General features: G+C 37.0%; 1 protein-coding gene across 3 annotated transcripts in view; it reads left to right on the top strand.

Moving 5' to 3' along the window:
- The window catches only part of LOC144962853 (uncharacterized), a 50082-nt gene that overhangs the window by 35210 nt on the left and 2372 nt on the right, over positions 1 to 12500 (top strand). For all 3 annotated transcript variants that reach the window (XM_078896189.1, XM_078896190.1, XM_078896191.1), the window contains 4 exons: positions 1323 to 1450; positions 3098 to 3199; positions 4704 to 4826; positions 12018 to 12112. In XM_078896189.1, coding sequence (XP_078752315.1) covers positions 1323 to 1450; positions 3098 to 3199; positions 4704 to 4826; positions 12018 to 12112 — 448 coding nt within the window. The remainder of the gene's footprint in view (positions 1 to 1322; positions 1451 to 3097; positions 3200 to 4703; positions 4827 to 12017; positions 12113 to 12500) is intronic.

The raw sequence follows: 12500 nt of genomic DNA, 5'->3' as shown, positions 1-12500 counted from the left end.
CTTCTTCATTAGTTTTCTTCTCTGTCCATGAGATTCTTAACATCCTTCTAAGAAACATTTCTGCTGCCTCCAGTTTCTTTCTAATGTCTTCTGTAATTGTCCAGCTTTCACAGCCACAAAATAATACTGACCATACATAGGCTTCAAACCCCTATGTTTATTGTCATTGAGATATTGTGGTTTTTGAAAATAAGACTCATTTTATAAAAAATATCTTTAGCTATTGCAAGTCTTCGTTTTATTTCTGTGCTACATCTGCTATCTGAAGTTATTATGTATCCAAGATATTTAAATGTCTGAACTTGTTTTCCAGTTTCTCCTTTGCTTATTAAGTTATATGTTGAATTTATTTCTCTCCTTGATACAACCATGCATTCTGTCTTTTTTACATTTAAATATAACCCCATACGTTCACTCTCTGTAACTACTTTATTAAGGAATAATTGTAAATTTTGTTTTGAGTCTGAAATTAGTGCTGTGTCATCTGCATATCTTATATTGTTGATATTCTCACCATTGATCTTAATGCCTGGACTATCTTCTAAAGTTCTAATAATTGTTTCGCTGTAGATATTAAAAAGGTCTGGTGACAAAAAACATCCTTGTCTAACACCTCGTTTAATTTGATTATATTTACTGAATTCTCCTTCAATCCTGACGGTTGAACTTTGATTCCAATATAAGTTTCTAATAATTCTTAGAACTTTTCCATCTATGTCTAGTCCTTTAAGGATATTAAATTTAAAGCTAACTGGTTAAATGTTGTGAAATCGTCACCATGTGTTCATTCAAATTCAATTTGATCATATCTTATTTACGAAATACGCCTTTCGTCGTGTATTGAAGAACATGGTAATGTGGAGCCCTGGATGGCGGAGGCATCTTATTTGCAGGTCTGATAACCCAATTCATTATGGGCTCAATGTTGCAATGTAAATCTAAAAAAATGACGCGAAATATTGTCCATTACAACAATGATAAACTAGGCCAATAATTGCATTTGGATGACAGACCTGCATATATGTACATATCGATCCTTGGATAAGTACTCTATAAAAACAATATTTTCTTTTTATCTCATTACAGTCGATTTGTTGAAACCGTAAAATGTTCAATTATAAATATATAATAATAATTTAGAAATAACTTTCATGCTTTCAACTTACCATTAATGATCTGAATTAAACATGAATGGCGGATCGGAAGATGATTGAAAAAGAGACATCAACTCTCAATTTTCTATTTCATCATTCATTCAAAGAAGGAGTTAAAACCAATAAAATGTTAGAAATTTGAAGTTTTGTGGCATTTTTATATTGCAGGGCTTCTGACATCAAACTTAAACTACCTGATACTGATTGCACCAACTGTACGTTACGTGTTGTCAAGGAGGCGAAGGAATGGGGAAATAACTATCTCTTTTGGAGCTGTGCTGATATCAATATCAAAAGTAAGCCTTTTTTTCCTTTTTTTTTGGAGGGGGGGGGGGTATTTTTGTCGAATCTTTTGTTTATCAACTCCTTAATAGCTAGACTAAATTTATTTCAAATTAGAGATTCTTCCATATCTAATTAGAATAATAGACTGCAATCACCAAATAAAGGGAGGTAACACGAGTTTCGTTGAAGCAGGTTAAAGCAAAATCGAACCTCATGTTGATTTGATAAATATACTTATTTATATAATCATTAAAGTTTTACTCGGTTTCTGTTGCATTAATAGCAATGGCCTTAGTGAGGACGCGAGTCTACAGTCAAAAGATTTTCCGTCATATCTAACAGATCCAACTAACCAACAACTCTCTCTCTCTATCTCTCTCTTTCTCTCTCTCTCTCTTTCTCTCTCTCTCCTCCTCCTCCTCCTCCTCATCTCCTTGCTTCATAATTGATTTTACTTAATTGATTTGTTGATTGGAATTATTATATTCTTGCATGAGTTATATTGGCGATTGCCTAAAAATAAACCTTTGAATTAGAATTTTGTCTTTACGAGGACTTTTGCAAACACATTGAAAGCATTGAAATTGAAATTGTTTGTATGTGTGTGTGTGTGTGTGTGTGTGTGTGTGTGCGTGTGTATGTGTGTGTGGTAGGTGCTCAGAAGAAGAAAAAATATCGACTTAAGTCATGATCGATACCAGCCCCTGTAGTTGTGAGGCGAGTGCTCTACCCTTGAGCTATTGGGACCACTAGAACAACATAGTTGAACTTTTCATAAAAATTGAGGTCTCCACGCTTGTCTTCAATAATATCCTTACCTGCGGTCTGGATTGCAAGTCATGCATTAATATTATACTGGTTTTGAGCACGGGTACGTGTTTGTTTTTTTAAATTCTTTTTCGGAGCTGTTTATTTCATTTTTGTTCATTACTTTTTTACTATCCACAGCTTATAACAGCTTAGTATCAAATTCAATCTACCTTGCCTATTCGAGAAGTAGCAAATAAGGGACTCTATAATTACCCTGTCTTTATTTTCAATGTGAGCTTAAGATATTTTTTTTCAAATTATTAATACCGTGCTTACGATTACTGTAAATACCCTGTTCCTGTCAATGCAATGCCACCTAATATATATGATTAATGGTATTGTATAGATAGAACGAAATTAACGTCACCCAGCTCTTTGTTATTGCTTATAGACAATCATTGTGATGATTCGTTTTCACTTACTTCTATTAATCAGACTATAAATGTTTAAGGTTACAAATAGTTTTGGGTGTTGGTACGTTATATGCGACTGGCGGATGTTGTGAATATTTTACCTGAACTCATAGCATAAATGTTGAGCTTGGGTCTCAAATAATATATTTATTACTTACTCCTCTTTGGTGTTTCATAAGCACAAAAGGTCGACAGTAAGGAGCGCCAGTGACCAACCGAAGGATGTCGTTTCTCTATCCAACGATCTTCTCCAAGTTTCCAGTGGTACTTAAACTTTAAAACTTCAGCTTGTGTACAGAGCAATATCCACTAAACGTGCTCAAAGCGCTTTAGGTCTTCCCCTATTGCGATTACTCTGCGGAGTCCATCTGAGCGCTGTTTGTGGGATTGCTCCCTCCTTCATCCCAGATAATATATTATCGGTTTATATTTCAGATTCTATTCCAGGATCCCAATCATGTTCTGGTCACGGCGTTTTGGTAAATGATAGGTGCAAATGTAACAGACTCTACAACGGGGAACATTGTCAGTTTAAAGGTATGTCAAAATAAATTCTTCTTCTTCTTCTTCTTCTTCTTCTTCTTCTTCTTCTTCTTCTTCTTCTTCTTCTTCTTCTTCTTCTTCTAGCGTGGCTCAGCAGTACGGTCTTTGCTTCGTACCCGAAAGGTACCGAGTTCGATCTCCCGCCGCTGCGCTGTGTGGTCTTGAGCAAGTCACCTCGCCCTAGCTCACTATGCGGCGCTGCACTGCGGCTGACGCATGGGTTATTTCGGTGTTCCCTTGGAAAAGACCCTAAAGACAAATTTCTCCATGGGGAAGAATAAATGGAAATAAATAAATAAATAAATAAATAAATAAATAATTATAAAATAAATAAAATGAATAAAATAAAATATTTTCTTCCTTTCAGACCAAAACTTTATTGATTTGAAGATTGGTATGGCCGTGCAGAGTCTGGTCGTTTCAGTCTCCGCTTTTGTGGAGGAGAGGAGAGCGTTTGAAGGTCTCGCTGCTGGGTGCTTGCCTAGTTATTCCATTGTCGAATTGTGCAGGGGAAACAAGAGTGCAGATGTGCGTTTCCTGATTATTCCTGAAATTTCAATTAACTGGTCGGCAAGATAGGGCAGTAGTATTATCACAACAGCCTCGCATTTGGGTAATTTAAAAAAAGAGCTTTTATATAGCGCAATATCCACTAAACGTGCTCAAAACGCTTTGCAGGGTACCCAACAGCAACACGTAACATCTGAAATGAGAAATGACGCCTTTTATGCGATATTAATTTTTTGTTTCCGACTGAGACAAAGCTGTTAACGGCGAGGTACTCATTTTACACCTGAGTACGGTGAGAGAAAGTGAGTAAAGAGCCTTTTCCAATGACTCAACTATGCGCCGAGCGAGGCTTGAACCCAGGACCTTCCGATCCGAAAGCGAGTGTCATACCACAAGACCTTATAGCCGCACAATTATGGAGTAATTGAATTCGATTTCACGAGGGTTTAATGCAGACAGCTCCTAGATTGTCAAACGGTTTTAACATGGAGACCTAAAAAACGTTTTTGGTTTAAGACATCTTGAGAAGTTGGAATACATCTTGATATAAAACCAATAGGAAACAAAAGGTGATGTCAAATAATGACACTGGTTCCAATCTCATTGGAAGTGTAAAGCCACTCTTCCGGAGGACTGAAAACATAACTTGTGTAAATGATCTTCTACTTTCCGAGTGATCCAATGTGTAACCTATTCATTATTAGTCCTCCGAAGGACTGGTTACATACACACTTCTAAGGATTTTGGAACCGGAAAAATAGAAAACTTTTCTTACCTATTTACTAGCCAAGATGGGGGAAAATGTGTATTGTCAATTATGCCGTACTCTGGAAAAACACATTAAAAAATTTGGCCAGAAATCTCGTCCTTCAAATATCGATCAAAGGACGCTGGCCAAATTTTTAAATATTTGTTTTTCAAGAGTACGACAGAATTGTTCTTCCAATCTGATACGGAGCTCACGGGAATTTTACTTTCACCATAACAGACGAGTGTATTGATTCTTCGGACTGTTCCAACCACGGGAAATGTATTGACACCAAGTCCACAAAAAACCCACGATTTCAGTGTTTCTGCAACCCTGGATGGTTTGGAAGATCATGTGAGAAAGGTATGTGAAATAGATAATATGATAAATAATCTCGCACAGTGATGTGATGTGCCTTCTCATTCTATGCTATATATCTCTTGAATAATAATAATAATAATAATAATAATAATAATAATAATAATAATAATAATAATAATAATAATAATAATAATAATAAAAATGATATGATTTGTTTCCAAATAAGGATGAGAGAAATCTTTCAGTGTATTGGGGGGAATAACACATAATTTAGAAATTAATTACGGGGAAATCGTAACTTATATATAATAGTTGAATAGCTGAAGAAAATTGCTTGCTCTTTAATTTGGATGTTTGAAATTCAATATTTGGCATAGTCACCGATATGACAAACTGTGAGAGGTCGGGGGGGGGGGGGGGTAGGAGTTTCGGATGTAATGTTTTTGTGTGAGTTAATTATAAAATATCAAAAAGTGATGTTCTCAAAACTAATCTGAAGGCTTCAAAACTTTAAATAAGCCATATTTTCTCTACACTTCTACAAGCGCTGTGGGGAAACGGAATTGAATTCGTCTTTAATGTTCTCGTCTTGTCATTAGTGCATGGCCAAGTAAAATGGACGTGAACTATCTAAATTCTTTTCTTTTTTTTCTCGATTAAAAAAATTTAATGTCCTGAGATATCGATTACTCGTTATACAAACACAAACTCAAAATACCAAGTTCACAGCTTATTCGAGGAAAAATAAAAGTTCAATTAATCGCACGGCATGGACAGCCATTCGGGGAAATTCGTAAAAATAACCGATTTAAGACAAAACAAAATAATATGCTTAGATTTTTCAGTGTCTACAATTGTTATTTAGAGAAGGCATCACCAAATTTACTGACGCGATTTACCACCAGAGCCATAGATAACAATTTTATTTGATGGACTGCTGCGGGTAAACCCACTTAACTGAATTTCAATCGATTCACATAATAGTAATAGAAGTAGCACAATATTATTAATACAACTTATGTCCATGTCTTGTCTTCAGAATCGTGTTCCATTTGCTGTTTTTTTAAAGAATTATCTTTATCTTTTAAATGAACAGCGTCGAAAACTACTTATGGAGTGTGGCCCAGCCGTTTCCATCTCCTCCTCTTAATTTCTACCCCAACTTCTTCTTGGACTGTCATTTCCCAGGTTGCATCACAGAATATTTTTTTAAAACGAACTTTAAAAAGAGTGCGTATCTTTTCTTCACGGTAAACTTTATATATGAAATTGAGTTGACAATCCGAGACCATTTAGATGACATCATAATCACAGGCGATTTCAATGCTATAATAGGAACAAGGAAAGACTACGAAACATGCCTTGGTGCTTATTCCAAAGTGCTGCGTAATGATCATGGCCTGTATCTTATTAATTTTTGCTGCGAACATAAATTATTCATACGTAACAATGCCTTTAAACACCCTTCCCGTCAAATTACTACATGGCAAGGAACGTGTAAAAATTCTAATGATAAGATTATCAAAACTTACAACTAGATAGACTTTATCATAATTTCGGACTATTACAAACGCATTCTCAATGGTTCACGAATATATGAAGGAACGAAGCCATCTACAGACCACAGACTCTTAATTTCAAAGTTCAGGCCCACAGAAAATTAAAATAAGCCAAGGCATAGGCATTACAAAGAAAATAGAAAGTCGATCAAAGACTTCAGCAGTGTAAGAGATGACTTAGTCAAAGAAAATGTCAGAAGTCAGAAACACCCTCACTTCGAATCGAATCTTTCGTCAAAGAATTTAAAGAATGTCTCTAACCCAGCTGAAATGCAAAAACATCTTGTCCAAAGCGAGATGATGAGCAGGGAAACAATACTGCCCGAGAGAAGCAGTACACAAAAAAGACCACTGTCCTATACTGCATGACTTATCACAGCAGAAAAAAACAAATGAGATTGTCATCAACAGCTGATTAAATACGGATGTGAAGAACAAAATGAAGAGACAATGAAATGAAATCATGCATCGAATTAAATTTCATTCAATAGATAATCATAAAAAGAAAATAGATGAGATTGTGATAGAAATAAGTAGTACGAGTGACAGTATGAAAATGTTCAAAGCGGTGAATACAATCAAACGACAGAAAACACATAATAGACTGATAATCAAAGATTAATGAGACCGTATGTAATGATAAAGAAAGTATAAACACAATAAGCGTGTACTTTTCTGAGAAATACAAGAGTATTCAAGAAGTGGAACCATTCGAGTCTACCTATCCAGAGCTTGAAACGCCTATAACGCCCTAAGAAATAAACGAAGCCATACAAAAGCTCAATAACAACAGATGGCCAGGTGTTAGAGCAGAAGAACTAAAATGTCTTAACGACGAAGACATGCAAATACTGGCTGATATGTATAATAAGATATTTAAGACAAAACAAGACCTCAGTCTTGGTGAGCGGAAAAATCATTCTGCTAAACAAACCAAATAAAAAGAAAGCCCCTTTAGAAAATTTGCGACCACAATTGTTTTATTATTTACACTAAGAAAAGTTTTAAGCACAACCACGCTAAAAAGAATTAGAGAAAAAGTAGAGCAATTTCTTCCACCATCACAAAGCTCGTTTAGAAGAGAAAGAAGCACTGAGGAAATAGTATAGGCCCATCGATGACTAAACGCCAGAACGGAAAAAGATAAGGAAGAATTTACCATGCTTGGAATATCTATAAGTTCAGCTTTTGACACCATATTATGTAGCAACAAGTTGTTATCAATCCTTGATTCATTCTTGGACAAAGATCACGTGAAGCTCATAAGATCTTCTTCTTCTAGGTTCCATGCCTGGTCCAGGCTTCGGATACTGCATGAATTATCTCTCTCCATTCCTCCCTGTCTCTTGCCTTTTCAAACAGCTCTTGGATTGTTAGGCTGGTGAAGCCCTTCAGTTGGTCTATGAGTGTTTTTCTTTGTCTCCCCCGGGCGCGTTTACCAGGTATTTTTCCACAACTTGCCAGATATTCATTCTTATCTTTCCTTACTATGTGTCCGAAAAAGGATAGTTGTCGATCCACTATTAAGGGCATTAGTTTCCTTTGTTGGTATGTTTGTTTTAGCACTTCTTCGTTCGTTTTGTGTGCAGTATACGATATTCTCTGCATCCTTCTCAAGCACCACATTTCAAAAGCTTCAATGTTCTTTTGTGTTTCTGCATTTGTAGTCCAGCTTTCGCATCCGTATAACAAGATTGGCCACACGTAGCACTTCAAGACTCGGAATCTAATCCCGAACGACATCTGTTTGTTTTTCAAAATGTTTCCCAGGTCCATGAAGGCCTGTTTGGCTTGAGTTATTCTTGCTCGTATGTCTCGGTTACATCTTCCATCTGTTGTCACTATTGAACCTAGGTATTTAAAACTTTCTACGTTGGTAAGTTGCTCGCCGTGAATCGTTATATTGCAGGTGTTGTTGTTTTCGGGGTTTTTCTGTATTACCATGCATTCCGTTTTGGTGATATTCACTTCCATTCCCTTGGCTTCACTATCTACTACCACTTTGTCAACAATCTTTTGAAGTTGGATTTCTGATGTTGCAATGAGTACCGTATCGTCTGCGTATCTTATATTATTTATGTTGTGACCTCCCACTTTTATTCCCTCCATATTATTTATGCCCCTCATGATTGTTTCTTGGTATAGATTAAACAGATCTGGTGAGGCAACACACCCTTGACGGACTCCTTTCTTAATAGGAATGGAATTTCCTGTAGAGTTTCCGATTTTGATAGATGCCTGCTGGGTGTAGTATAATGTTTGCATGAGTCTGAGGTCTTTCTCATCAGCGCCAATGGAGTGCAGTTGTTTTAGTATTTCTTCGTGGCGTACTCTATCAAAAGCTTTTTTGTAGTCGACAAAACAGAGGTATAGTGGGGTCTGAACCTGTATAGCTCTTTCACTTAAAACACGGAGGAGGTATATTGCGTTCCTTGTCCCTCTGTCAGGTTGGAATCCATATTGTTCTTCTGCGATTTCGGGGTTAATCTTATTCCTTAGCCTGTTGATAATTATACGCAACAGTATTTTGTTGATGTGGCTTATTAAACTTATAGTTCTAAAATTTTCGCATCTGACTGCACCTGCTTTCTTTGGTATTGCTATGAAAATAGAGTTACAGAGATCTTCTGGAATTTTCCCAGTATTGTATATATTGTTGAATAATATGTGAAGTTCATCAATTGCTAGATCTCCTAGGCTTTTTAATACCTCTACAGATATTTCATCAGGGCCTGTTGCTTTACCATCCCTCATTCGTTCCATGGCATGTTCAATTTCACTTTTGGTGATGTTTGGTCCGCTTAATGGTTCTTTGAATTTCAGTGGTGGTTCATTTCTATTTGGATCATTGTACAGTTCGCCTATGTATTCTACCCATCGGCTTTCTATATGTTGTTCTTCAAATAGCAGTTCCCCTTGTTTGTTTTGGATACAACTTCCTGCTGCTTTGCTTTTCCTTTTCCCTGATAGTTCTTTTATTCTTTGGTGAGCTTGTTGGGTGTTGGGTTTGTATTCTCTTTCGATTTCGCAGCATTTCCAGTCTAGATAGTTCTCGTGTGCCTCGATGCATTTGGATTTAATGTGGTTGTTCAATGTTTGGTATTCTGCAGACCCTCTGTTGCATTTTCGTCTTTCTTCAAATAGGTTTAGAATTTCATTTGTCATCCATTCCTTTTTGCTGTTTATTTGAGCTATTGGTAAATGCTTTTCTGCAGTTGCTTTGACACACTTTTGGAATATATCAAATTGTTTTTCACATTTTTCATTATCAGGTTCACTTTGGCTTTGTATCATGAGTGCATTTTCAAATTCTTCTCTCATTTTTGTTTGTATGCCATTGTCTTTGCATAACCTGTAATCCCTCTTTATTCTACCAGCTGTTCTCTGAATAGCTTTAAACTTTATCCTTATTGTACAAACAACTGGGACATGGTCACTGTCTACATCGGCGCCTGGGTAGGTTTTGCAATTTAATATGCCATTTCTGAATCTTGATGATACTGCTATAAAGTCTATCTGGTTCCTTGCTCTGTCCCCTGGTGATTGCCATGTCCAGGTTCTTCTTGGGTGTTGTTGAAACCAGGTTTTGAAATCATTAATTTATTTGTTCTACACCAATCTGCCCAGATGTTTCCTCGTTCATTTCTGTCTCCGAGTCCATGTGGTCCGATTATGTCACCATCTCTGCCTCTGCCAATCTTAGCATTTAGGTCCCCCATTACCATAAGGACTTCTTGTGATTTACACATTCGTTTTGCTTTGTCTAGTGAATGGTAAAACTCTGTCATATCTGCATCTGTCGCCTCTTCTGTTGGTGCATAAACTTGAATAATATTGGTGTCAACTACAGGTCCTCTTAGCTTAACCAGCAAAACTCTGTCTGAGATTGCTACGTGCCCTTTGTAAAATTTGGTTGATTTTTGGTCTAAAATCATCCCTACTCCTTTTTGGAAAGAGGTTCCACCACTCCATATGATCTTATATGTCATGTTGTTTTCTTGTTTTGACATGGTTCCCTGCTCTTTCCATCTCATCTCTGCCAGGCCAAGAATATTTATTTGGAGCCGTTTCATTTCTTTCAGAATGTTGTTTAGTTTTCCTTTTTGGGCACAGGTCCTGACATTCCATGTCCCAATTTTGGTTTTGTCACATTTGTTAAATTTATTTCGCCTAGTAACTGGCTGACGGTTCGGTGTGACCTGACGAACATCACGCTCCCAACCGAGCGAGGCAGCAGTCTTCCGTGAAAACATGCTCCCCTTTACGCTGTCACCGTTTAACTTTTTGGACTTATTCATGCAGTTAACTCGGCAAAGTTACAAGAATGGTTTGCCATTGCCTATTCTTGTCGCCCTCTGCAGTTGGCCAGCTTGACCTGTTACCGTTCGACACCACGAGGAGGTTGCAGTAGGGCTTGATGATGATCTATCTTTGCAGACTTGGCATCATCCATTTGTCGAACGCTCATAAGATACCTATTATCAAATACTAATTTGAATCTGGCAGAGAATTAAGAACAATATCAGCCTCAATTGGATCCCCTCAAGGAGACAACTTGAGTCCAATTCTATTCACGATATACCTCGAATCGGCCATGAAAGAACTAAGATCAAAATTACCACTAAACAAAGAAGATCACACGTGAAATGATATACACAGATGATGCAGACCCAATCTTTGAATCAGAGCATCAAGCGAAAATATACACGCCAATAATATCAACAACTCTAGAAGCATGGAATCTAAAAGTGAATCAATCCAAAACAGAATATACAAAAATCAACAGATATTTAAATGAATGGAAAAGTGCACGTAAACTAGGCAATTTGATCAATGAAAATGAAGACATCAGAAAACGAAAGCAGATGGCTACCAATGCATTCAACCAACTCCAAATTTATGGAATAGAAATAACATAATCAGTGAAAATAAATGAATACAGATTTACGGGGCACTGATTATTCCGATATTGACATATAATTGTGGAACCTGGGGCCTCACAAAAAAAGAACTTGAAAAGTCTCGATTCATACCACCGCAAACAATTGCGTCGCGTAATCGGAATCTATTGGCCAGAGACAATTACAAATACTGATCTCAATGAAAGAACCAGGGTCCAACGCCTGAGTACAATAATAAAGAAACAGCGATGGTGGTTATTTGGTCACATCTTACGTCGGGAAGATAACATCCCAGCCCAAACTGTAATGACAGAATATTTCCTTCATGGCAACAAATATGTAGGGAGACCACCAACATCAATGGTAACTACCCTGAACCAGGATCTCTCTACATATCAGACATTTCTAGACTCAGATGAGGCCGAATCAATCCCTGAAGAACTAAGAAAAACTGCTGTGCCCACCGTACTAAAGTCTCAACAAGATCTTGACAGCCTTAAAACTCTGGCCCATGACCCGTGACTAATGGAAACAATTAACAACTTCGATGGAGAGAGAGAGAGAGCAGCTATACTCATCGAGGCTTTAAAAAATCTGCGACAGACTGCGATGCTTATTACTAAACCTTATATATATATAAATATATATATATATATATATTATATATATATATATATATATAATGACTGGTTAGTCTCACTTTAATGTCATTAACAGCATGACTTATTATAATGACTTATTATAATTATTTGAAATGTCCATTTCCCTTTCAGAGTCTGTTATAAAAAGCCGTGACCAGATAGATATGAATCTTTACATGAAGAGAACACTTGATAGTAGTTTTCAACTGTACCATCGGGTTTTGCTTGTAAGTTTGTTTTATCACAATGAGGTCCCGATAGCTCAGTTTGTAGAGCATCTGCTTCACATACTTAGGGCCCGAGATCAATCCCGGGTGAAGTCACGATTTTTTTTCTGATACCCCCCCATCCCTTCCGCCGCCCGTCCAATCAGCAGTAATTGGGTAGCTGGGTCTGTAAGATCTGGCGCAAAGTACTTTGCGATTAGCGTCTTGTGAAAAGTGTAGCAAGCAATTGCTCTATTACGCTATGGAAAACGGGATGATCTCGGACTCCATGGACCTTATGGCACCAAAGGACTACGTTTGTTTTATCACTGGACGATGCCAGTTGCTTGGTTTTTAACGAGTTTACACACGTCAGGTTATTATATTAATATTTGGTTCTTGCATGTGG

Source organism: Berghia stephanieae, chromosome 1 (genome assembly GCF_034508935.2).
Source record: "Berghia stephanieae isolate SIO BIC M18660-M18661 chromosome 1, UCSD_Bste_1.3, whole genome shotgun sequence".
Classification (NCBI taxonomy): Eukaryota; Metazoa; Mollusca; class Gastropoda; order Nudibranchia; family Aeolidiidae; genus Berghia; species Berghia stephanieae.
This window is presented reverse-complemented; position numbering and strand designations above follow the sequence as displayed.